The sequence below is a fragment of the Hypanus sabinus genome, chromosome 26 (assembly GCF_030144855.1).
Source record: "Hypanus sabinus isolate sHypSab1 chromosome 26, sHypSab1.hap1, whole genome shotgun sequence".
Lineage (NCBI taxonomy): Eukaryota > Metazoa > Chordata > Chondrichthyes > Myliobatiformes > Dasyatidae > Hypanus > Hypanus sabinus.
In genome coordinates this window covers 47,455,485-47,481,647 of record NC_082731.1, presented here as the reverse complement: position 1 = coordinate 47,481,647, position 26,163 = coordinate 47,455,485, and the positions used below count along the sequence as shown (strand labels likewise).

The 26,163-nt window shown below is 41.5% G+C and overlaps 1 protein-coding gene across 3 annotated transcripts in view; it reads left to right on the top strand.

The window, feature by feature from the left end:
* The window catches only part of LOC132381542 (mitogen-activated protein kinase-binding protein 1-like), a 146,502-nt gene extending 121,451 nt beyond the window's left edge, over positions 1 to 25,051 (top strand). The window contains exons 25-31 of one of the 3 annotated variants that reach the window (XM_059951038.1): positions 3,903 to 4,070; positions 4,165 to 4,285; positions 5,487 to 5,541; positions 14,714 to 14,987; positions 15,168 to 16,016; positions 18,190 to 18,275; positions 23,567 to 25,051. In XM_059951038.1, the coding sequence (XP_059807021.1) occupies positions 3,903 to 4,070; positions 4,165 to 4,285; positions 5,487 to 5,541; positions 14,714 to 14,987; positions 15,168 to 16,016; positions 18,190 to 18,275; positions 23,567 to 23,809 (1,796 nt within the window). In that variant the 3' untranslated portion in view covers positions 23,810 to 25,051. Of the gene's footprint in view, positions 1 to 3,902; positions 4,071 to 4,164; positions 4,286 to 5,486; positions 5,542 to 14,713; positions 14,988 to 15,131; positions 16,017 to 18,189; positions 18,276 to 23,566 lie in introns of all 3 variants that reach the window. The other 2 variants (XM_059951037.1, XM_059951039.1) reach the window with 2 other exon arrangements.
* Positions 25,052 to 26,163: the final 1,112 nt, after the last annotated feature.

Here is a 26,163-nt window from a genome sequence, read left to right as displayed (position 1 = left end):
ACATGAAGTAGCAAATTTGCAGATGACACCAAGATTCGGGAGAGGTGCATTTTATAGAAAGGAAGTCTAACAAGGCCTGGAGTGTGATTTTGGAAAAAGAGTTGAAAAATGGCAGATGGAATTTAATGTAGACAAGGGTGAGGTGTTGCATTTTGGGAGGACAAGCAGGGTAGGGCTCACACAGTGATTGGTAGAGCACTGAGATGTGTGGCAGAATAAAGGAATCTAGGAATACAGATCCATAATTCCTTGAAAGTGGTGTCACACCACTGTATTTATCAATGTAGAGCAGAAAGAATTTGTAAATCTGGCAGGAACAGAGAATGTTGGGAATGGCAGTGGTGGAGCACTGAGGGAGCAGTGTAGAGCATGGGGGTGGGGGAGGGCTGACACGTGCAGACACACCCACTCCTCAGACTTCAGGCAAGGTCATTTGATTCCAAACTATTAGTTTTTTGATCATTACATAATATCTCTGTTTCCTGCTCTCTCCCTTCTCCCTTCTTCTTTTCCCAAATATGATTTCTGTCTCGCTGCTGTCTTGCTCCAAATAGACCCCCATGTCAGAATCGCTTTTATCGTCACTTACACGTGTTATAAATTTGGTTTTTTTTTTGTTGTAGTAGTACAGTGCGATACATAAAATTACTGCTATAGTACCCAAGTCTTTTGCACAGTACTGTAGTTAGGGTTGTAATGAGACCTTTTAGCATATTGGCCTTCAAAAAGCATTAGGACTTTGAGAACGGGATTTGAAATTCTACGTTGAGGTTGCAGAAGATGTTGATGATGCCTCGAGTATTGTTTATAGCTCTGGTCACCTACCTACTTCGGCTTGAAAGAGTATAGAGAAAATGTACAGGATGATCTGGGACTTGAAGTCCTGAATCATAGGCAAAGGTTAAATAGGTGGGTCTTTATTTCCTGGAGTGCAGGAGAATAATGGGAGATCTTGGAGTTATACGAAATTGAGGGGTATAGATAGTGAATTAGGGGTATAGGTGGTGAATGCTTATAGGCTTTTCCCTCTCAAATTGGGTGAGCCTATAACTAGAAATGATGGATTTACGGTGGAAAGAGAAATATTTGAGGATTTTGAGGAGAAGCTTCTTCACGTAGGGTGGTGCAAGTGAAGTATGAGCTGTCAGAAGAAATGGTAGAATGTGAGTTCAGCTGTAATACTTAAGAGAAGTATGGATAGGTACGCAGATGGAAAGGAGTTAGAGGGATATGGTTTGGGTGCAGGTAGACAGGACTCGACTGAAGATCTGGTTGGCATGGACTAGATGGCCAGAATGCTGGAAGTACTTAACATTGGGCAGTATCTATAGACTGGATCACTGGGGCTGAGAAATAGGTTGCAAGATTTACTGATTGACGGGGCCGGGAAATGGGTTGAGTGAGTGACTAATTGCTGGTGCAGGGAAATTGGTCGCATTAGTGACCTATCGCCAGGGCTTGGAAATTGGTTATATGACTGACTGACCACCTGGGCTGAGAAATTGCTTGCATGAAGCCAGGAAGATTAAATTACTGAAGGATTAATGGAGCCAGGAACCAAAAAATCTTTAACTAGCAAAAGAGTTGCACTGATTTAGTAACTATACAAAATTAGCTTCAAAATTATTTCTTGTTTGATTTTGAAATAGTTAGCTGCGAGACATGCTCTGTTGTTTCTTCCAGAACATAGAACATACAACTTAGTACATTGCAGGAACAGGCCATTTGGCCCGCAGTGTTGAGCCGAACCAGCTAAATAACAAATCAATATTACCCAAACACTGATCCCTTCCTACCTATACCATGTCCATATCCCTCCCTATCCACACCATGTCCATATCCCTCCATCTTCCTTCCATCCATGCGCCTATCTCTTAAAAGCCTCTAATGAATTTGCTTCTACCACCATACCAGACCATGCGTTCTAGGCATCCACAACTCTCTAAGTAAAATTCTTATCACTCACATTCCCCCTTGAACCTACTTCCTCTCCCCTTCTGGCTTTTTTGATTGAGCAAATGTAGCAGAGGTCTTGGTTCATTGAAGCAAATGATTGAAACTGGTTCAATGGGAGAATTACCGTAAATTCCGGACTATAAGCCGCTACTTTTTTCCCACGCTTTGAACACTGCGGCAACACTGCGGTCCATACTACGGTGCGGCTAATGCATGTTTTTTTTTTCATGCCACCAAAAACATTTTGCCTCGTAACAGTAGACCAATAAAATTGATGAGTAGTTCACAGAGGTCCAATGAAATTGTACGATAAATCAAGCGCAATTTCACAATTAAATTATTGTAAATCAGTCATTTGTACTCACCCTCATCAACATGGAAAACACTCGAAGAAAAGCATATGATGCAGCTTTTAAGTTAAAGGCGATCAATCTGGCGGTTGAAGAAGGAAATCAAGCTGCTGCACATAATCTTGGCATAAATAAATCGATGTTGAGACGGTGGAGACGCCAGCGTGAAGAACTGAGTCAATGCAAAAAGACGACAAAAGCTTTCAGAGGTAATCATAGCAGATGGCCCAAACTTGAAAACTTTCTTGAAGACTGGGTTAACACACAGAGAGCAGGAGGCCGCGGTGTTTCCACCGTGCAGATCAGACTGAAGGCTAAAGCAATTGCCACCAAAATGAAAATCGAAGATTTTAGAGGTGGGCCATCGTGGTGTTTTAGATTTATGAGACGAAAAAGCCTGTCCGTCAGGGTACGCAGGACTCTGTGTCAGCAGCTCCCTCCCGACCACGAGGAAAAACTTGCTAACTTCCGCACATTCACTCAAACAAAGATAGCGGAGAATTCCATCGGGCCAGATGATATCATAACTATGGATGAAATACCTTTGACGTTTGACCTGGCTCTCACTCGGACTGTTAATAAAAAAGGTGACTCGTCCATCACACTGAAAACAAGTGGCCATGAGAGAACGCATTTTACTTGTGTTCTGAGCTGCACAGCATCCGGACTAAAGCTTCCACTGATGGTGATTTTTTTAAGCAGCTGACAATGAAAGTTAAGTGAAAGCTGCCATCAAGAGTACAAACTCAATTCCAGCTGTGATTCCTGGGGGCACCACGAAGTATTTGCAGCCACTGGACATCAGCGTGAACCGGGCATTTAAAGTGGTGCTGCGCGTTGAGTGGGAGGCTTGGATGACGAGCGGCGAGAAATCCTTTACCAAAACAGGACGCATGCGAAGAGCATCTTTAACTCAAGTCTGCCAGTGGATCCTAAATGCGTGGAGCGGTGTCACAACTTCCACCATCACCAGCGGGTTTCGAAAGGCTGGACTGCTGCGTGATGAAGAGGACCGCGTGCGCTCAAGTGAGAGCGATAACGAAGAGACTGAAGTGAGTGATGAGATCCTGAGGTTTTATTCAATTCGGACACTGAAGGACTTTGATGGTTTTAGTGCGCAGGAGGAAGATGAAGAAGGCGATCAATAACTTTTCCTGGTAGGCTGCAGTATATATATTTTTTTTACCAGTCGTTAGGAGATATTGGAATGTTGTTCGTCCACTGTTCAGTAAAAAAGTATACGCAACGTAATTTGTGTGTTACCGATACGTATGTATATTTAAAAGTAGTTGTGTTACAGGCACTGTTCGAAAAAAAGCATTTGCAATATATATTTGTTTATGTTACCATACGGATTTAATTAAAAGTTAAAAAATCCTCACGCGTAATATCTTACTGTGTAAATATCTCATATTACAACGTGGGACACCTGCGGCTTAAAATCCGGTGCGGCTTGTACAAGTACAAAATTGATTTTCTTTCTAAAATTAGAGCATGCGGCTTTTAATCAGGTGCGCTCTGTAGTCCGGAATCTACGGTACAAAAAAAAAATCTAGAAAGCTCAAAGTGAATACTAACTATATTGTCACACCCTAGATTCTGACTCTGTTGGCCAGCTCAGTTCCGATGGTCATTCTTCAGGATTAGAAGAGGAGGAAGAACAGTGCAGCACAGTACCTCAGGAGTTACATGCAGCAAAAACACCAGACCAAGAAAAATTCCTCAAACACAACTTTGAAGCTCTAGCTAATGAGTTTTCTAATGGTAATAATGTGGAGAAAATGTGTTTTTTCTTTACCTATCTTTTCCAAACTAGTGATCACATGCACGTGAATAAAATAGGTTTGTTAATTTACAGAGAAATTTGACAATTCACTGAAAGATCTCCAGCAAAATGCAGAAAATGAGAACAACTTCTTCCTGAATCCACGCTTGAGTATTTCTGCTCGATTTCTGTCCCGCTGCCAGAAAAGTAGTAGGTTAGTATTAAACAATTGTGAAAGTTGAGTGTAGTATTCTAGTTTTGCAAACTGTCATATTTTTTGATTATGCTTTAGCAATCTTTCAGTATTAAGGCTCTGGAGCTTTTCAAGTGACTAATATTACTGTATTGGAGAATGATTGAGAACTGTGCTCCTCTCAACTAAATCCCTCATCGAAAGCTTGTCTGTTGTCTAAAACTGTCCACATATATCAAGTTTCTTCCATGTACACCTCGGAGGATCAAAATTAATCAGTTTAATTGCAAAACTTCACTCATAAACATTGACTGCTTTGCTATAGGCATCTAATATGGTACATCATATTTTGACATAGATTATACAGAAAAGACGGGTACAAGTTATTTTCAGGAACTTGCCCTTAAGGAAACTTTTCCCACAACATTCTTCAACATTTGTCACAAATGAACACTCCCTCATATTTGGCTTGCGTATTCATCACCCTACTGACCAGAAAGTGTGAAGCAGCTTCCACTACAGTAAATACCACTTCTATATTATCACTAGAGTAGAGGATGAGGGTTATAAAGGACCTTTATTTTGGCACTGTCTGGTATTACATTGCTCCTTGTTGATGGGAAGTGCAGATCCTATATTCTGTCTCTTCTGTTGGAGATGGTAAAAGCTGCTGTCTCCTTTGTTTTGTTTGGCTTCACAGCTTTTGTTCAGTCTAATGACTTGTGTATTTCATTAGGCTTGTTGCCATCCACTGAGCAGGTGATGTCAGTCCTTGGCAATGGTCTACATTCATTGTGCTGGTCAGGACTCTGCTCTGAGCCCCACCGTTGCATTGCTTGGCACAAACAGTGCATTCAGGGAATCTCAACCAGCTTGTGGGCAATTCATTGTTGGAAGGGCAGCAGTAGAAAATTGAAGGTTTGTGCAGGTTCCCAATATAGCAGCAACATGCAGGCCAAGCAGATGTCTTCAAATTGGAGGGCCAAGCTTGCTATAACAAGTAGGTACTCTGGTGGGCAGTGTTAAGTGAGTATCTATGCAAGGAGTAATATCTTTTCAGGGGTTCCCAACCTTTTTGAAGGTAAAAATCTTTGGTTACAGATTAACTTGATATTTTTAAGATGCATTTCATTCAGATGGTTTAAAAATATGCACTGTGTAATATCAACTACATGAAGTGCCATGTGTATGAAAATATTGTGACTTCTGTTTTACCCTGCAGGATCACAGCAGCTTTCCCCTACAACTTCCAACAGCAGAGCAAATATTTGCAAGATGTAAGTTAACTAAGTTTGGCATAGTTATATTTTAAAACCTTTCTCAAATGAGATTAAATAATTTGTGAGCTACTTCACCAATACACACAATGCTAGAGGAACTCAGCTGTTTACTTGGTGTTTCCCCTTTAAGTTTTCAGTGGAGGTTAGGAGTATAATTATTATTAAGTTTATGTGTAATTTGGGTAAGTTTGTGATTCAAAGCTGCCAATTGGATAAATTTATTTCTTGATGAGGAAACAAACCTGATGGGTGAAAGTTGGAGAGGATTATATTACTAATGCTTAAGGACCAATTCTCCCAACCTTTCAATTGTACTTTGCTTCAGAACTATAGTTTATGGAAATCCATCTGACAATTTGCATTGAAGAGTTTCAGCAAATATTGTCACTTATGTAAGCCCGACAGACTACCCAATAAACTTAGGTGCTTTCCTGGATTAACTTGGCCTTTTTCCTTGGAGCGACAGAGGATGAAAGGTGACCTGATAGAAGTGTACAAGATGATAGACAATAGACAATAGGTGCAGAAGTAGACCATTCGGCCCCTCGAGTCTGCACCGCCATTCTGAGATCATGGCTGATCATTCACTATCAATACCCAGTCCCTGCCTTGTCCCCATATCCCTTGATTCCCCTATCCATCAGATATCTATCCAGCTCCTTCTTGAAAGCATCCAGAGAATTGGCCTCCACCGTCTTCCGAGGCAGTGCATTCCACACCTCCACAACTCTCTGGGAGAAGAAGCTCTTCCTCAACTCTGTTTTAAATAACTGACCTCTTATTCTCAATCCATGCCCTCTGGTACTGGACTCTCCCAACATCTGGAACATATTTCCTGCCTCAATCCTATCAAATCCTTTAATTATCTTAAACGTTTCAATCAGATCCCCTCTCGATCTCCTCAATTCCAGCGTGTACAAGCCCAATCTCTCCAATCTCTCTGCGTAAGACAGCCCTGCCATCCCAGGAATCAACCTAGTGAATCTACGCTGCACTTCCTCAATTGCCAGAATGTCCTTCCTTAAACCTGGAGACCAAAACTGTACACAATATTCCAGGTGTGGTCTCACCAGGGCCCTGTACAAATGCAAAAGAACATCCTTGCTCTTGTATTCAATTCCCCTTGTAACAAAGGCCAACATTCCATTTGCCCTTTTAACTGCCTGTTGCACTTGCTCATTCACCTTCATTGACTGGTGAACTAGGACTCCTAGGTCTCTTTGCATTTCTCCCTTACCTAACTCTACACCGTTCAGACAATACTCTGCCCTCTTGTTCCAGCTTCCAAAGTGGATAACTTCACATTTATTCACATTGAATGACATCTGCCAAGTATCTGCCCACTCACTCAGCCTATCCAAGTCTCCCTGTATTCTCCTAACGTCCTCTTTGCATGTCACACTGCCACCCAGTTTAGTATCGTCAGCAAACTTGCTGATATAGTTTTCAATGCCCTCATCTAAATCATTGACATAAATCGTAAAGAGCTGTGGTCCCAATACAGAGCCCTGTGGTACCCCACTAGTCACCTCCAGCCAGTCTGAGAAACACCCATTCACTGCTACCCTTTGCTTTCTATCTGCCAACCGGTTTTCTATCCATGTTGAAACCCTGCCCCCAATGCCATGAGCTCTGATTTTACTCACCAATCTCCTATGTGGCACCTTATCGAATGCCTTCTGAAAATCTAGGTACACAACATCTACTGGCTTACCCTCGTCTAACATCCTTGTTACACCCTCAAAAAACTCCAACAGATTAGTCAAGCATGATTTGCCCTTGGTAAATCCATGCTGGCTCGGCCTAATCCTATTTCTGCCATCTAGATGTGCCACTATTTCGTCCTTAATAATGGACTCAAGCATCTTCCCCACGACTGACGTTAGGTTAACAGGGCGATAGTTCTCCGTTTTCTCCTTCCCTCCCTTCTTGAAAAGTGGGACAACATTAGCCACTCTCCAATCTTCAGGAACTGATCCTGAATCTAAGGAACATTGGAAAATGATTACCAATGCATCCGCAATTTCCTGAGCCACCTCTTTTAGAACCCTCGGATGCAGACCATCTAGACCCGGGGATTTATTAGCCTTCAGTCCTACCAGTCTACTCATCACAGTTTCTTTCCTAATGTCAATCTGTCTCAATTCCTCTGATATCTTATGACCCTGGCCCATCCATACATCTGGGAGATTGCTTGTGTCCTCCCTGTGAAGACAGATGTAAAGTACGCATTAAATTCTGTTGCCATTTCCCTGTTTCCCATAACAATTTCTCCCAATTCATTCTTCAAGGGGCCAACATTGTTCTTAACTATCTTCTTTCTCTTCACATAGCTAAAAAAGCTTTTGCTATCCCCTTTTATATTCCTGGCTAGACTGAGCTCATACCTGATTTTTTCTCTCCGTATTGCTTTTTTAGTTAAGATCTGCTGTTCCTTAAAACTTACCCAATCATCTGTATTCCCACTCATCTTAGCCCTGTCATACTTCTTTTTCTTTAATGCTATACAATCTCTGACTTCCTTTGTCAACCACTGTGGCCCCTTCCCCCTCTTTGAATCCTTCCTTCTCATTGGAATGAACTGCTTTTGCATCTTTTGTATTATGCCCAAGAATATCTGCCACTGCTGATCCACTGTCTTTCCTGCCAGGGCATCCGCCCATTTAACTTTGGCCAGCTCTTCCCTCATGGCTCCGTAGTCTCCTTTATTTAATTGCAACACTGACACCTCTGATCTGCCCTTATCCCTCTCAAATTGTAGATAAAAACTTATCATGTTATGATCACTACTTCCTAATGGCTCCTTTACTTCAAGATCACTTATCAATTCCTGTGCATTACACATCACCAAGTCCAAAATAGCCTCGTTCCTGGTTGGCTCAAGCACAAGCTGTTCCAAAAATACATCCCTTAGACACTCCACAAACTCCCTATCCTGGGGTCCAGCACCTACCTGATTCTCCCAGTCCACCTGCATGTTGAAATCTCCCATAACGACTGTATTACCTTTAGCACATGCCAATGTTAACTCCCTAATCAACTTGTACCCAATATCCACGCTACTGTTTGGGGGCCTGTACACAACACCCATTAGGGTCTTTTTACCCTTACTGTTCCTCAGCTCAATCCACACAGACTCTACTTCCCCTGTTCCCAAGTCACCTCTTGCTAAGGACTGAATCTCATTCCTCACCAACAGGGCCACCCCACCCCCTCTTCCCATATTTCTGTCTCTACGATAGCACGTATACCCTGGTACACTCAATTCCCAGGCCTGATCCCCTTGCAGCCATGTCTCCGTTATCCCAACAATATCGTAGTTCCCCATTTTCATCTGAGCTTCAAGCTCATCTGTCTTATTTCTGACACTACGCGCATTCAAGTATAGAATTCTTAGCCCATTCCTCCTCTCTTTGCTTAAAACACTGTCTACTGTACCTAACCCAGCTCCTTGAACTTCCATCGGGCAAATTGCACCCTGAATTTTGATGACCTTCTCAAGATCACCCAAACCTTGTACACATTTAACCCCATGCACCTTCTGACCAACCCTCTGGATCTGGATCCCTGCCCCCTGCATATCTAGTTTAAACCCCCCCGAGCTGCACTGGCAAATACTCCTGCAAGAATGTTAGTACCCCTCCGGTTCAGATGTAGACCATCCCTTCGAAACAGATCCCAATGTCCCTGGAACAAAGACCAATTATCCAAAAAGCTGAATCCTTCCTTCCTGCACCATGCTCTCAGCCTCGTAATAATGTGCATAATCATTCTATTCTTCGCCTCACTCGCACGTGGCACAGGTAGCAATCCCGAGATTGTCACCCTGGAGGTCCTGCCTTTCAGCTTCACTCCTAACTCCCTGAACTCTCTAAGCAGGGCCCCCTCACTCACCTTACCTACATCATTGGTCCCTACATGGACCACTACATCTGGGTTCATGCCCTCAACTCTCAAGAATAGCCTGCACCCGATCTGAGATGTCCCGGACCCTGGCACCAGGGAGGCAACATACCATCCGAGACTCCCGATCTGCCCCACAAAATCTCCTATCTGCCCCCCTAACTATAGAGTCCCCTAAAACTATCGCTCTCTTCTCTTCCCTCCTCCCCTTTCTAGTTGAGGGTTCAACCTCTGTGCCAGAGGCAGGACCACTACAACTCATTCCTGGTAGGTCATCCCCATCAACAGTACGGTATACTTATTGTTAATGGGAATGGCCGCAGGGGTGCTCTGCTCTCTCTGCCTGCTCCCCCTGCCTCTCTGGACCGTCACCCATCTGCCTACTTCTTGGTTTTTTGGTGTGACTACCTCCTGATAACTCCTATCTATCTCTGCCTCCACCTCCCGAATGATCCGTAGTTCATCCAGCTCCTGCTCCAACTCCCTAACTCGGTCTGATAGGAGCTGCAGCTGGACGCACCTTTTGCAGGTGTGGTCATCAGGGACAACTGTGTTGACCCTGACCTCCCACATACTGCATACGGAGCACACCACTGCTCTGACTGTCTCCCCCATACCTGAACTGGATTAATAGAATGTCTAAAAAGCACCTAGCGACCTTACCTTCTTCCCCTCAGCGAGCAATCACACAAGCTTACCGAAGTCCCCTTACGCCGAAGCCCACTTAGCCAAAGCCCAGGACTCTGCTGCCCGCTCTGAAAAGAAGCCCTGCCTTTTAAAGTGCGCGCTCGACGCTGACATCACTCGCGCCTGCGCAGTTCCCCCTCCTCCACAGGTATTGACCAGGTAGGCTTAAATCCTACCTACACGGTCGAATTCTCTGAGCTCCCAGCTGAATCACAAACTGTAACTTGCTCCCGATTCAAATGATGAGAGGCATTGACCGTGTGGATAGTCAGAGGCTTTTTCCCAGGGCTGAATTGGCTAGCGTGAGAGGGCACAGTTTTAAGGTGCTTGGAAGTAGTTACAGAGGAGATGTCAGGGGTAAGTTTTTAACGCAGAGAATGGTGTGTGCGACGGTGGTGGAGGCGGATATGATGGGGTCTTTTAAGAGAATCCTGGACAGGTATATGGAGCTCAGAAAAATAGAGGGCTATGGGTAGCTGTAGGTGATTTCTCAGCACAGCTTTGTGGGCTGAAGGGCGTATTGTGATGTAGGTTTATGTTTCTGAGAGCAATAAATCCTGCAAATCACTTTAAGTTAATGGATTAATCATGTTTTAAAGTATGTGTTTCTGGAAATATAATTAATGAATTGAATGTTCTGTGTAATTGCCCCCTAGAAAATTTGTTAGAGAAGCTCCCTGATTTTAATTCAAATTGGTTTGCATGGTAAGTTTTGTTCAAAGGCAGATTTTTTTTTGTTTTACAGGAATGGCCAATTTCTCCCAAATATAGAAACTTGTTAGATTAGTTTTTCTTTATTCTTTGATAAGTAATTATGCCACCCAAGGGTGAGGAATGTTGCACTTCAACTCAATCCTGATATTTACTTTTACTTTTTTGGTCTTGGAAGTTGCTTGCATGGCCAAAATGTACAGTACTAGCCATTTGGAAATTACCTGAGTTGGCAGTGCTGTTAAGATAGGGAGTTACAGGATCATGACCTATTGATGATAAAAGAATAGCAGAGTATTTACATATCAGGATGATGTGTGACTTGGAACAGCATATGCAAGTAGTGTTATGCAGCTGTATTAGCAGCCCTAGTTTTTCTTGGTGGTAAGAGTCATGAGTTACCAAAGTATGGGCATGCATTTCACCAAAGTTCAAAGTAAATTTATTATCGAAGTACTTACCAGAATCAGGTTTAATATTACCTACCTATGTCATGAAATTTATTAACTTGCAACAGCAGTACAATACAATACATGATAGATAAAGAAAACAATTACAGTAAATGTGTATAGTTAAATAAATAGTGCAAGAAATAGGAAATTTAAAAAAAGTAGTGAGGTAGTATTCATGGGTTCATTATCCATTCAGATATCAGATGGCAGAAGGGAAGAAGCTGTTACTGAATCATTGAGTGTGTGTCTGTTCCTCCTCCTTGATGGGAGAAATGAGAATAAGGCATGACCTGGATGATGCTGCTTTCCTGCGACAGCACTCCATGTAGATGTGTTCAGTTTTGGGGAGGGCTTTACATGTGATGGGCTGGGCCGTATCCACTACATTTTGCAGGATTTTCCATTCAAGGATTCAAGGGCATTGGTGTTTCCATACCAGCCTGTGATGCAGCCAGTCAATATACTCAAGGGTCTATTGGATGGCTTTCGGAGGCTTTTCCTAATCCAAGGATGTATCATTTCTCTCATGTTAGAATAACATAATCATCAGATCTTTTGTGCTGCTACCTTTACTATGCTGTATGAGGAGATGGCCTATTTGAGTTATATTGGAAATATTATTAAGATAATATTTGTTTATCATTTGCTAGAAGGCTACCAAACACACTTCAGTCTCTCCACTATATTTCTTCTTCTTCCTAAGCCCATTGTGTTTACTGGGACATAGGCTGCCAATAGCAGCTTTCCTTTGTCCTCTGTCCTGGGCCAGTCTTTTGTCTTGTCCCTAGATGCAGGCCATCTTTGAAGATCCTTCCTTTCCCAGGAATGAGGTTTTTGAAGTTTCTGATGGCATTTCAGGAACTTTTTTTTATGTGGTGGTGTTGCCAGCTCCATACCCTATGCCGCTCCTTTCATGGCAGGGCTTGGGACTGTCCGTGGTGGAGTTGTGCTGTGTTTGTAACAATAAATTCTCATTTGCTCTCACTGGTGTTCCGTCAAGAATAATTAAACATAATTTCTATTAAACCATATTTTGAGTAGTTGTTAACAATTGGAAGATCATTGAAGACTCACTGGATTCGAATTGTATCTAAATTCTTGGATTCATCACTGGACCCAAGTGAAGCCAATTCATCTTTAGAAATGAATTGCTTATTGCTTTTAGAAAAGTAAGAAGTCTTGAACAATCAAATCCAAATCATTAATTAGACTTCCCACCAGATATTTAAAAAGATATATTAGAAAAGATTCAGTGTCTTTTTTAACAGTTTAGAAGTGCATATGAATGCAGTTATTGAAACTTTACCCAGGACTGCATTGTAACTGCATGCTCCTTTCTCTTTAGAAATTCATTTGCATTGAACAACATATAATGGTAATAAGAGTTTCTATCAGTATCTGATGAGAAGTTGCTGTTGAAAACCCTTCTCTGATCAGATATTACTGTGCATTTCTAAATCTTTAATTTTGCATTTCTGCAATCAAACCTGTTTCTCCACCTCTTTTTCAGGATAAAATATAAGTTATAGGAGCAGAATTGGGCCATTTGGTACATTACGTCTGTTCCGCCATATTATCCTGGCAGATCCATTTCCCCCTCAGCCCCGACTTCCTGCCTCCTCCCAGTAACCCTTCATGCCCTGACTCTTCAAATATGTCAAACTCTGCCTTGATTGTACCCAGTGACTTGACCTTCACAGCTGCCTGTGACAACAATTCCACAGACAGATTCCTCATTTTCTGCCTAAAGATATTCCTCCTCATCTCCATTATAAATGCACGTCCCTCTATTCTGAGGCTGTATCCCCTGGTCTTAAACACTCTCACCATATCCGCTTTTTCGAGGCCTTTTAACATTCAGTACGTTTCAATGAGATTTCCTTTATTTTTCGGAGTTCCAGTGAGTACAGGCCCAGAGCCATCAAATGTTCTCCATTTGACAGGCTTTTCAATCCCGTAATTATTTTTGTAATCCATCTTTTAACCCTTTCCAATGTCAGCACATCCTTTCTTGAATAAGGGGCCCACAACTGCACACAATATTCCAAATGAGTTCTCACCAGTGCTTTATGAAGTCTCAACATTACATCCTTGCTTTTATATTCTAGTCCTCTTGAAAATAATACTAACATTGAGTTTACCTTCCTCACCACATACTCAATCTGCAAATTAACTTTTAGGGAAACCTGCATAAGGACACCCAAGTCCCTTTGCACCTCAGATTGATGAATTTTATCTCCATTTAGAAAATGTCTATGCTTTTATTTCTTCTACCAAAGTGCATTATCGTACACTTCCTGATACTGTATTCCATCTGCCACTTCTTTGCCCAGTCTTCTAATCTAAGTCCTGCAGTAGCCTCTCTACTTTCACAACACTACCTGTCCTTCAGCCTATCTTTGTATTGTCAGCAAACCTGGCCACAAAGCCAATAATTCCTTCATCAAAATCATTGACATGTAACATAAAAAGTGGGCCCAGCACAGACCCTTGTGGAACACCACTAGTCACTGGCAGCCAACCAGAAAAGGCTCCCTTTATTCCCACGCTTTGCATCCTGCCAATCAACCAATGCCAGTATCGATTCTAGTGTCTTTCCTGTAATACCATGGGCCTGTAGCTTGTTAAGCAACCTCATTTATGGCAGCTGTCAAAGCCTTTTGAAAATCAAAGTACACAACATCAACCGATTTTCCTTTGTCTATCCTGCTTGTTATTTCTTCAAAGAATTCCAACGGATTTGTCAGGCAAGGTTTTCCCTCGGGGAAACGCTACTGATCATGGCTTGTTTTATCATGTGTCTCCAAGTACCCTGAAACCAATCCTGCAGCACCCGTTCCTCAGCATGTTCTGAGGAGCTGCAGCTGGTGCAGATGTGTTTACACAGGAGACTGAAGGTCTCACAGAATTCCCACACTTCACGCACAGAACAGCCCCTAGAGTAGTTCTCATTGCAGGTACTGTGCCCTAACAGGCGAGGAATGTAGAGTAAAGAAGAAGAAACCTCCCCTTTACTTACCTTGCGCAAGCCTGATGAGCCAAAGCCATGCCAGCACTTTCCCCACTCATAATAACAGCTCCACTTGCCCCGTCTTATTTTTTTATGCCCTTTCTAATGAATCCCTTCACTGATGGGGCACAGTCCAACTCCAAAAACTGCCACAAAGCACTGCCATTTTTAATCTTCAGCCACAGATCTAAGTGAAATTGCTGCTCTTTCTCATGCTCCTGCTCAATGATTGGCTGCAGTCTAATAATATGTTAATAGCACTTAGCACACCACTTAATGTTGAGATTAGGGGGGGAAAAGGTAGCTGTAGGTTATGGAAAGCATTTCTTCTGTACCCAATTTATTAATAATGAGATTGAATGGAAGCTGTATTTGGGGAAAAAAATATTAATGATTTTCTCACTAGGCATCTCTCAAGTCTACACAGTTAAATCCTGAAGAGGAAACTTCGCAAGCTAATGGGTCACAGTTTCGGTCATCCTTCAGTGGGATAGAAATTCATGAAGTTGTAAAGGGAAATGGAGTTGAGAAAGTGACAAGTGGAAATGAACAGGAAGCACGGTTGGTGTTTACAAGTGCTGGCATTCCTCCTGTATTGCCTGGGGTGAAAGAACAAAGAAAGAATGAAGGCAGTCAAATGGGCAGAAGATCAGCCTCTGTCAAGGACCTGGTACAAATGGGTAAGATTTCACCTGGGTTGACTTACTTTCAATTGGACATGTCTCTACAGATCATTGTTTCCAATAGTAAAATTGTCAGTTCATACTTTTTGCTTTTAAGGCAAGTACACTATATTAAATATTTCTTATTTTGCTTTGAATCAGAAGGTGATAATTCGTTGTCATCTTCATTCATGTCAGCTTCTCAATCGAGCAATAATGATATGCAAGTGAATGAGGAGACAGCAGTGAGACCGTCACTTACTGGCAAAATGACATTTGCTGATTCAGTTACATCGAAAAACAAATCGGGCAGAGCCAGGTCATACATGGATCCAACCGCCAGCTTCAGAGCCAAGATATCTCGTAGTGCATCATTGGGGGAGAACCTGAATCTGAAAACCTTAGGACAATCGGTGAGTTTACCCAATTCCAAAGCATCATCTACTGCAGACTTAACAGAGGCAGTGACGGGATCCATTCCAAGTGAAGTCTGTTCAGCTGAAGATTCTAAAGAAAAGATGTTGCCAAATCAATCTTCACAAATTTATGGGAACCATCAAGCCCGAGCCAATTTAACCCTGAATCTTTCTAAAATTCATTCAGATAGACTGTTGATGCCTCCTCCATTAGTTAATAGTGTTGCAATTTCAAAGGTTAAACAAAAGCTACGAGCTGGTCAAGATTCCACACGGCTATCATCCTCTGCAGTTACATGCATGCAACCAACGTGTTTAGTGAAAAAGGATATAGCTATCTGTGACCACGAGGAAAATGGACACAAACCAAATGTGAATTCAGTGGAAGTCGTAAAAAGGGAGAGAGAACATTCAGAAAAGTGTAACACTTCAGAAGATGTAGTAGAGCACACTTTAGATGAATATCCATCTTTGGACTCGTTCACCACTATACCACAGCAAAACTATGTCAGTTCCAATGAGGATAGAATGAGTAGTAATTTCATGACTGTCTCAGAAGGAAACAGTTTCATGATCCCCAAGTCACCTGAGGAAAGCCAGGAAGTTGAAGAGCAGCCTACAAGTAAAGCAGGTATAATTTTTAGTGCTTATTTGCATAACTTCCAGAAAATTTTCCTAAAGATTGTTATTTTTAGAGAAAATTGTGCTTACTCTTTACTAATTTCATTATATTTAATATCCTCTCCAAAGTTGTGTTAGCCTGCTATTTCGTATGCTTGAACTTTAATGCTTTTTGTCCAGCAGCTAACAGGAACTTCCACTACCTGTGTAGTTAAAATGTTCATGTGTAAAACATTAATAAATATTTAAATTAAGGCTGTTTCCTCATACTTTAGCTGTGGCAGTATAATGGTTAGATTAATGAATGCTTCTGGACATTTGAGTCGCAGAGTCCAGATACAACAGTTAAAATTGCACTTAAAGGTAGCTGGGAAATTCAAATTTTTATTTTACTTGTCTAAGTAAAATGCTTGTCTCAATAATGTTGGTCATAAAACTATCACAATGTTACAGAAGGAAATCTGTCTTAAACATGATTTCTAATCACCAATGTGGCTTCTGAAGCGGTTCATCAAGCCATGTGGTTCAGGGGACAGTTAAAGATTGATAATTAATGCTGGTCCTCACAGTAATACACTGAAAATTAATGAAAAAAAAAACAGAAACATAGAAAACCTGCAGTGCAATACAGGCCCTTCAGTTCACAATGCTGAGCCGAACATGTACTTAACTTTAGAAATTACCTAGAGTTACCCATAGCCCTCTTTTTTTTCTAAGCTCCATGTACCTACCTAGACCCTACTGTATCTGCCTCCACCACTGTTACTGGCAACTCATTCCATGTGATTTCCTGACATCTCCTCTGTACCTACTTCCAAGTACCTTAAAACTGTGCCCTCTTGTGTTAGCAGTTTCAGCCCTGGGAAGAAGCCTCTGACTATCCAGACGATCAATGCCTCTCATCATCTTGTACACCTCTATCAGGTCACCTCTCATCCTCTGTCGCTCCAAGGAGAAAAGGCCGAGTTCACTCAACCTATTCTTGTATGGCATGCTCCCCAATCCAGGCAACATCCTTGTAAATCTCCTCTGCACCCTTTCTATAGTTTCCTCATCCTTCCTGTAGTGAGGCGACCAGAGCTGAGCGCAGTACTCCATGTGGGGTCTGACCAGGTCTTACAGCTTTTAATCATCCCAGTATTTAGATAAATGAATGTTCAGGCACTTCAACCTTATTGATGCAATGAGTTTTCAGATTCTTGTATTCCTGAAAGACTTGAGGAAAGTGTTAATAATTGTAAAGTTCTTGTTGCAATGCTTTCAAGTTGAAATCCTTGCTATTGTTTTGACAAATGGAAATTAACCTTGGCTAATAACAGCATAAGATTCACTGCCAGGAATAAGCACTGACTTTAATTAAACTCGATATTTGCAATCCCAAGAGGGACGACTTACAGAGCCAGAGGGTCATTGGTCATTTCAATAAGCATGTATAATCATACTTGCCTATCTCAACAGAGGGTCACTGACTGCACAGTGTCACAGCCAGTAGAATTGCTACTTCACAGATCTCGTGACCTGCATTCATCCTGGCTTAGGATACTGCTTCTGTGAAGTTTGCAGATTCACTCTGTCACCAAATAAATAAGTTGGCAGGTAAATGGGCTGCTGTAAATTACTGTCAGTGTGTGGGTGAGTGGTAGAAAATAAAGGGAATTGTTGGGAAGATGATTAAGATGGTGTAAATTTAGAGTGCTCTATGACCCTCTGACCCTCTATCATCCTGAATAATGTTTGCATGAGTATAGTATTAATGGTAAGACTTGTAGTATTAATAGTAAGACTCTTGGCAGTGTGGAGGTTCAAAGGAATCTTGGGGTCTGAGTCCATAGGACACTCAAAGCTGCTGCACGGGTTGATTCTATGGTTTAGAAGGCATATGATGCAATGGCCTTCATCAACCATGGGATTAAGTTTAAGAGCCAAGAGGTAATGTTACAGTTGCATAGGACTCTGGTCAGACTCCATTTGGAGTACTGTGCTCAGTTCTGGTCGCCTCACTACAGGAAGGATGTGGAAACTATAGAAATTGTCTTGCTGCTGCATGACCCAAGTGTTCACAGCATGTTTGGCTTTGCAGTATCTGCTGTGTTCTTTTGATCTAGTAAATTACTTAACATAATGCAGTGCATCACTGTTAGGAATTTATTTTTCTAAATTTGCTGTTAATATTTTTTTTGCAGATTTTGCAGTTAGTATTCAGAGTTGTGAATACGTTGTAACAGAACTTCAGAACACTTTGGAGAAGGCTTTGCACCTGTATAGCAAGGTTTGTGGATGAGCTTTTATAACATTATAATTCATCACTTATTTGCCGTAAATGGGAATTCTATTTGCATCATATTTGTAGGATATACTTTAGTTGTCCTTTAGAAGGATTGGTCTGCTAGTGCATGAGCTTCTCTAAATATATTTATTCCATAATGTCAACCAAGGCGTGATGAACAAGGTGATAAACTTAAAATGCATCTCAAAGAAGCCCACTGGAAATGTAACAGTTGAGCATTGATCAGAAGCTGTGAACAATATAACATGGAGATGTACTTGGTGCTTTACAAGGTCTTGGAGTCATAGAGAACTTCAGCACAGAAACAGGCCCTTTGGTCCATTTAGTCAGATCCATTTAAACTGCCTAGTTTTACCTCTACTATCCGTGAACCTTTCTAAACCTCTTAAATGTAGAAATTGAGCTTGCATGCACCACTTGTACTGGCAGCTCATTCCACACACTCAAGACTCTCTGAGTGAAGAGATGTCCCCTCATATTCCCCTTAAACTTACCTTTCATCTTTAACCCATGACTTATGGTTGTAATCCCACACAACCTTAGTGAAAAAAGCCTGCTTGCATTTACTCTTTTTATACCCTTCAAAATTTTGTATACCTCTATCAAATCTCCCCTTAATCTTCTATGTTCTATAATCTTCTTATCTTCTATAATCTTCCTGGGATGTCCGGACTGTCTTACGCAGAGAGGTTAGAGAGACTGGGCTTGTACACGCTGGAATTAAGGAGATTGAGAGGGGATCTGATTGCAACATATAAGATTATTAAAGGATTGGACAAGATAGAGGCAGGAAATATGTTCCAGACGCTGGGAGAGTCCAGTACCAGAGGGCATGGTTTGAGAATAAGGGGTAGGTCATTTAGGACAGAGTTAAGGAAAAACTTCTTCTCCCGGAGAGTTGTGGGGGTCTGGAATGCACTACCTTGGAAGGCAGTGGAGGCCAATTTTCTGGATGCTTTCAAGAAGGAGCTAGATAGGTATCTTATGGATAGGGGAATCAAGGGATATGGGGACAAGACAGGAACCGGGTATTGATAGTAGATGATCAGCCATGATCTCAGAATAGTGGTGCAGGCTCGAAGAGCCGAATGGTCTACTTCTGCACCTATTGTCTGTTGTTTTTAGGGTATAAAGTTATAACCTATCCAATGTTTCGTAATATCAATGGTCCTCCAATTCTGACAACTTCCTTGTAAATTTTCACTGTACTCTTTTGATCATATTTACATCTTTCTTGTAAACAGGTGAGAAAAACTGCACATACTACTCCAAGTTAGGCCTCACCAACATATACAATTTCAACATAGCATCCCAATTCCTGTATTGATTTATGAAGGCCAGTGTGCCAAAAGCTTTTTTTTTTACGACCCTATCTATCTGTGATATCACTTTCAATGAATTATGGACCTGTACTCCCAGACCCCTTTCTTCTACCGCACTCCTCAATACCCTACCACTCACTGAGTAAGACCTACCTTGGTTGATCCTTCCAAAGTGCGACAGCTCACACTTGTCTGCATTAAATTCCATCTGCCTTTTTTTTTTCTCAGCAGGTCCCAATCTCACTGCAAGCTTTGATAGTCTTCCTCTCTGTCCGTTATACCTCCAGTCATGTTGTCCTCCGCAAAGCTGCTGAACCAGTTAACCACATTATCATACAGATTGTTGATATAGATGACAAACAACAAGGCACCTTGCCCCACTCCCTGTGGTACTCCAGTCAGAGAGGCAACCATCTACTACCATTCTTTGGCTTCTCCCACAAAACCAAAGTCTAATCCAATTTACTACCTCACCCTGAATGAAAGTGACAGAACCTTCTTGACCAGCCCTCCATGTGGGACCTTCTCAAATGCCTTGCTAAAATTCATGTGGACAACATCCACGGCCTTCCCTTCATCAGTTTTCCTGGTAGCGTCCTTGAAATTCTGTAAGATTGGTTAGACCTGATCTACTATCAGGTCTGACTATCCCTAATCAGCCCCTGTCTATCCAAATACTCGTATATCCGGTCTCTTCGTAAACCTTCCAATAACTTTCCCACTACCCAAGTCAGGGTCACTGGCTTATAATTTCCTGGTTTATTCTTTGAGCCTTTCTTAAACACCAGAACAATGTGGCTATCTTCCAATCCTATGGTATGTATCTTGTCACTCAGGATGATTTAAATATCCATCTAGGGCCCCTGCAATTTCTGCACTTGCCTCCCACAGGGTCTGAGGGAGCACCTTGTCAGGCCCTGGGAATTTGTCCACCCTGATTTTCCTCAAAAGAGCAAGCACCTCTTCCTCTAATTTGTATATGGTTCACATCTTTGCTGCTGCTTTGCCTCACTTAACCAGTGATTAGATAAGTATGTAACCTACATATTTTCTAAATTCCAGTATGTAGATAAGCCTACAAGAGAAGAGGCTGTAATTGATTTGGTATTGGGAAGTGAACCTGTTTGGGTGTCAGATCTCTCAGTGGGAGAACATTTTGGAGATAGTGATCATAATTCTATCTCCTTTACAATAGCATTGGAGAGAGATAGGAACAGACAAGTTAGAAAAGTGTTTAATTGGAGTAAGGGGAATTATGAGGCTATCAGGCAGGAAATTGTAGGCTTAAATTGGAAACAGATGTTCTCAGGGAAACGTATGGAAAAAATGTGGCAAATATTCAAGGGATATTTGTGTAGATCTCTGCATAGGTACGTTCCAAGGAGACACGGAAGTTATGGTAGGGTACAGGAATTGGCTGTAATAAATCTAGTCAAGAAGAAAAGAAAAGCTTACAAAAGGTTCAGAGAGCTAGGTAATGTTAGAGATCTAGAAGATTATAAGGCTAACAGGAAGGAGCTTAACAAGGAAATTAGGAGAGCCAGAAGAGGCCATGAGAAGGCCTTGGCCGGCAGAATTAAGGAAAACCCCACGGCATTCTACAAGTATGTGAAGAGCAAGAGAATAAGTGGTGAAAGAATAGGACCTATAAAATGTGACAGTGGGAAAGTGTGCATGGAACCAGAGGAAATAGCAGAGATACTTAATGAATACTTTAGTATTCGCTATGGAAAAGGATCTTAGTGATTGTAGTGATGACCTGCAGCAGACTGAAAAGCTTGAGCATGTAGTTGTTAAGAAAGAGGATATGCTGGAGCTTTTGGAAAGTTTCAAGTTGGCTAAGTTGCCGGGACCAGACGAAATGTACCCCAGGCTACTGTGGGAGGCGAGGGAGGAGATTGCTGAGCCTCTAGCGATGATCTTTGCATCATCAGTGGGGACCGGAGAGGTTCCCAAGGATTGGAGGGTTGTGGATGTTGTTCCTTTTTTCAAGAAAGGGAGTAGAGATGGCCAGGATATTATAGACCAGTGAGTCTTACCTCAGTGGTTGGTAAGTTAGAACCATAGAACATTACAGCACAGAAACAGGCCTTTTGGCCCTTCTTGGCTATGCTGAACCATTTTTCTGCCTAGTCCCACTGACCTGCACCTGGACCATATCCCTCCATACCCCTCTCATCCATGTTCCTGTCCAAGTTGATGGAGAAGGTCCTGAGAGGCAGGATTTAAGAACATTGGAGAGGTATAGTATGATTAGGAGTAGTCAGCATGGCTCTGTAAAGGGCAGGTTGTGCTTTACAAGCCTGATTGAATTTTTTGAGGATGTGACATTGATCACATCTTCAACACATTGATGAAGGAAGAGCAGTAGATGTAGATGTATGGACAGGAAAGGAATGGAGGGTTATGGGCTGAGTGCAGGTCGGTGGGACTATGTGAGAGTAAGTGTTCAGCACAGACTAGAAGGGCCGAGATGGCCTGTTTCCATGCTGTAATTGTTATATGGTAGTGTATATGAATTTCAGCAAGGCATTTGATAAGATGCCCCATGCAAGGCTTATTGAGAAAGTAAGGAGGCATGGGATCCCAGGGGGTATTGCTTTGTGGATCCAGAACTGGCTTGCCCACAGAAGACAAAGAGTTGTTGTAGACGGGTCATATTCTGCATAGAGGTCGGTCACCAGTGGATTACCTCAGGGATCTGTTTTGGGACCCTTACTCTTTGTGATCTTTATAAATGACCTGGATGAGGAAGTATGACCTGGATGGTTAGTAAGTTTGCTGATGACACGAAGGTTGGAGGTGTTGTGGATAGTGTGGAGGGCTGTCAGACTTTACAGCAGGACATTGGTTGGATGCAAAACTGGGCGGAGAAGTGGCAGATGGAGTTCAACCCAGATAAGTGTGAGGTGGTTCATTTTGGTAGGTCAAATATGATGGGAGAATATAGTATTAATGGTAAGACTCTTGGCAGTGTGGAGGATCAGAGGGCTCTTGGGGTCAGAGTCCATAGGATGCTCAAAGCAACTGCACAGGTTGACTCTGGTTAAGAAGGCATATGGTATATTGGCCTTCATCAATCGTGGAATTGAACTTAGGAGGCAAGAGGTAATGTTGCAGCTATATAGGGCCCTGATCAGACCCCACTTGAAGTACTGTGCTCAGTTCTGGTCGCCTCACTACAGGAAACCATAGTAAGGGTGCAGAGGAGATTTACAAGGATGTTGACTGGATTGGGGAGCATGCCTTATGAGAATAGGTTGAGTGAACTCAGCTTTTACTCCTTGGAGGGGAGGAAGATGAGAGGTGACCTGATAGAGGTGTATAAAATGATGAGAGGCATTGATCATGTGGATAGTCAGGAACTTCTTCCCAGGGCTGAAATGGTTGCCACAAGAGGACACAGGTTTCAGGTGCTGGGGAGTAGGTACAGAGGAGATGTTAGGGGTAAGTTTTTTTTTTACTCAGAGTGATGAGTGTGTGGAATGGGCTGCCGGCAACGGTGGTGGAGGTGGATACGATAGGGTCTTTTAAGAGGCTTTTAGATAGGTACAGGGAGCTTAGTAAAATAGAGGGCTATGGGTAAGCCTAGTAATTTCTAAGGTAGGGATGTGTTCTGCAGAACTTCGTGGGCCTGTATTGTGCTGTAGGTTTTCTGTGTTTCTATGATTGTTTAGTTGTGGGTTCACCACTGTTAGTCTCACTGTCACCAAATAACTGTGGTCTAGAATTCCACTATTTTTTTAATTTGTCAACTGTTTCTTGCTGCTTACTGCTGGTACATAATGCATGATTGTTGTTTGAAAACCAAGTGTAGATGAGCTTTTCTTCTCAGCCTATGTGAGGCATCTAACTCGTGTAAGATAACTGGCTATTGGTAACAGCTGTTGCCTAAGAAACTGAGAGGGAAATGTATGTTTTTAAAGATATTGTCCCGATCCAATTTTACAGGTGACATCCAGTGAAGCTGCACCAGAAGTGAAGTCCCAGATGATAACTATCTTGTGTAATGCATTTTCCTCTGCGAGGAATCATTTGAACTCTGTGGCATGTTTGCCAGCTTCAGATGCTGTAATGGGCGTGTCACTTTCCCCTTCAGAATGTCTGGAAAATGGCAAGACGGGAGCGCTGCTTGAGCATTATTCAGAACTGTTGATAAAAATGATAGAACAGAAACTACATTTACCGAAATAAGACTCCCCTGAAACCACAGAAGGAAGTTAAGTGCCTGGGTTCTTGGTGTCTTTACAGGACTTTAATAAAAGGACCATAATTCCTCAACAACTCACTTTGTAGTTGTACTTTTAAGTGGAAAAGTATTTCCAGATTTTCTTGTGCTATTAAGAATCAACTGCTAATTCTAATCCTTCAGTGACACAAGTTTGTGTATAAAATTGACAAGCAGAAAATGTTTTTTAAGCAATTTATGATTCTGCCTCCTTCCCCACAATCCTTGCCATTTTACACTCAAAAGATTAAAACTTGCACTTGCCTTTGGAAAACAGTGCTTCCAAAAATGACTTAGTAGCTTTATTTTTAAAAGTTCTAAATGAGAAAGCTATTTATTATTTTCAGGTGTTTTTATTTTGGAAAATTTGCATCTTTCATAGAAATCTATAACACAGTATTCATTTGGGAAGCAATCACAAATCTGCTGAATAGTATCAGAAAGATGGGACTTGCTTTATCATTGGTCAGAGCTGGGGGCAGGGAGCGTGGGAGGGAATCTCAAACTACAAGAAATGTCTATAATTCACAGCATTTTTATAAATAGCGTGAATTATAGGAGTAACTTAAATTGAATAAAAGAGTGAATATAGATGACCAGATAATTAGATCCCCGCCTTCACATTCCTATTCTGTTCCTATATCATCTGTTTGCAGTAGCAGCATTTTGATACATTAACATTAATCTGCATGGAGGCCATCTGATTATTCAAGGCTTTGTGCATTTAAAAGTTCTCGTGAAGAGGGATTTTTAAAAGGTTTTCTTTGATTTCCTAGCCCAAGGAATTGTAGCTGTTTCTTCCATTGTTGTTTCTTTACAAAAAATAAATATTTTCATGCAGGTATTTTTAAAGCAGGTTTGAAATTTTAAAGAGACTAAATATGTGAAAACCATTAAAAATTGTGGAATAATTCCCCAGGCCAAAACCCCTTCTGGGGCAAAAAGTACTGTTTGTCTTAATCAGGATATCTGATGGGCTTTTGTCTTAAAACTGTATTAGTTTTTTTAAAAACATGTATGATCCATATGGATACTTATTTTTGTGTGCTGTACATACTTGTATGAAGTTAGAATTTTATAATGCAATAATGTATTACAATAAGCATGCCTTGTTTTAAAGTTGCATTATTTTTAGTGTTTTTTGTATGTATGTCTTTGTGTGGATTTTGTTCTTGAATCTCTTACCTTAAATAAACATTGTGAGCATTTGAAGGTGAAATCAAGAATTTTAATTTACATGTGATATTGTGAATGTCAAAGTTTCTGCTGTTCATGAATATGAGATAAGAGTGGATGAGTTCAGCCCTTTGCGCAGAGTATGTTCATGGTTGTAAAATCCTGTCACAATTCTTTTTAAATGATGTTTCCTAAATACCTCTATAAAGAAAATTAAATCCTGTAAAGACTTCTCAGTTTCAATTAAGCTCTCTTTCACACTTCTAAACTGCAAAAGGTGAAAGGTAAATAAGCAATTCAATCCTAATTATTCAAGACAAAATTCCCCTTTACACATCAAATCTTACTAAGTTCTGCAATTATGGAAGCTGATAAAGGCAGGCAGATTAGCAGGGGTTCAGAAAGGGAAAATCATATTTTACTAATATGCTGGAGTTCTATAAGGCAACTAACATTTATGATAGCAATAGAGTCATTTACTTGGACTTTTAGGTAGGCTTTTGACAAGGTACCCCAACAGAGGTCAATAATCAAATCACAGGAGGAAGGGATTGGGGGTAAGGTGTGCAAATGAGTGCAGAATTGGCTCAAAAACAGGAAACAATGAGTTACAGTGAGAGGATCGTTTCACACCTAGAAGATGTTAAAAGTGGGGTTCCACAGGGGTCAGCTTTGGGACTGCTGCTGTTTCTAATTTATATTAATGAATTGGATAAACACATGGCAAACTAATTAAATTTGCAGGTAACACAAAATTAGGGGTATAGTTGATAACATTCAGGCAGCAGAATCAATATAGTTAGATCCAAACAAAAGCCAGAGGTATTGCACTTAGAGTATTGTGTTCAATTCTGGTCACCTCATTATAGGAAGGATGTGGAAGCTATGTAGAGGGTGCAGAGGAGATTTACTAGGATGCTGCCTGGATTGGAGAACAAGTCATATGAAACAAGGTTAGCAGAGTTGGGACTTGAGAGGCATAGATAGGGTGGTTAGTCAGTACCTGTTTCCCAGGGCACCAATAGCAAACACCAGAGGGCATATGTACAAAATTAAGGGAGGGAGGTTTAGGGGAGACATCAGGGGTAAGTTTTTTTTACACAGAGGGTTGTGAGTGCCTGGAATGACTTGCCAGGGATGGTGG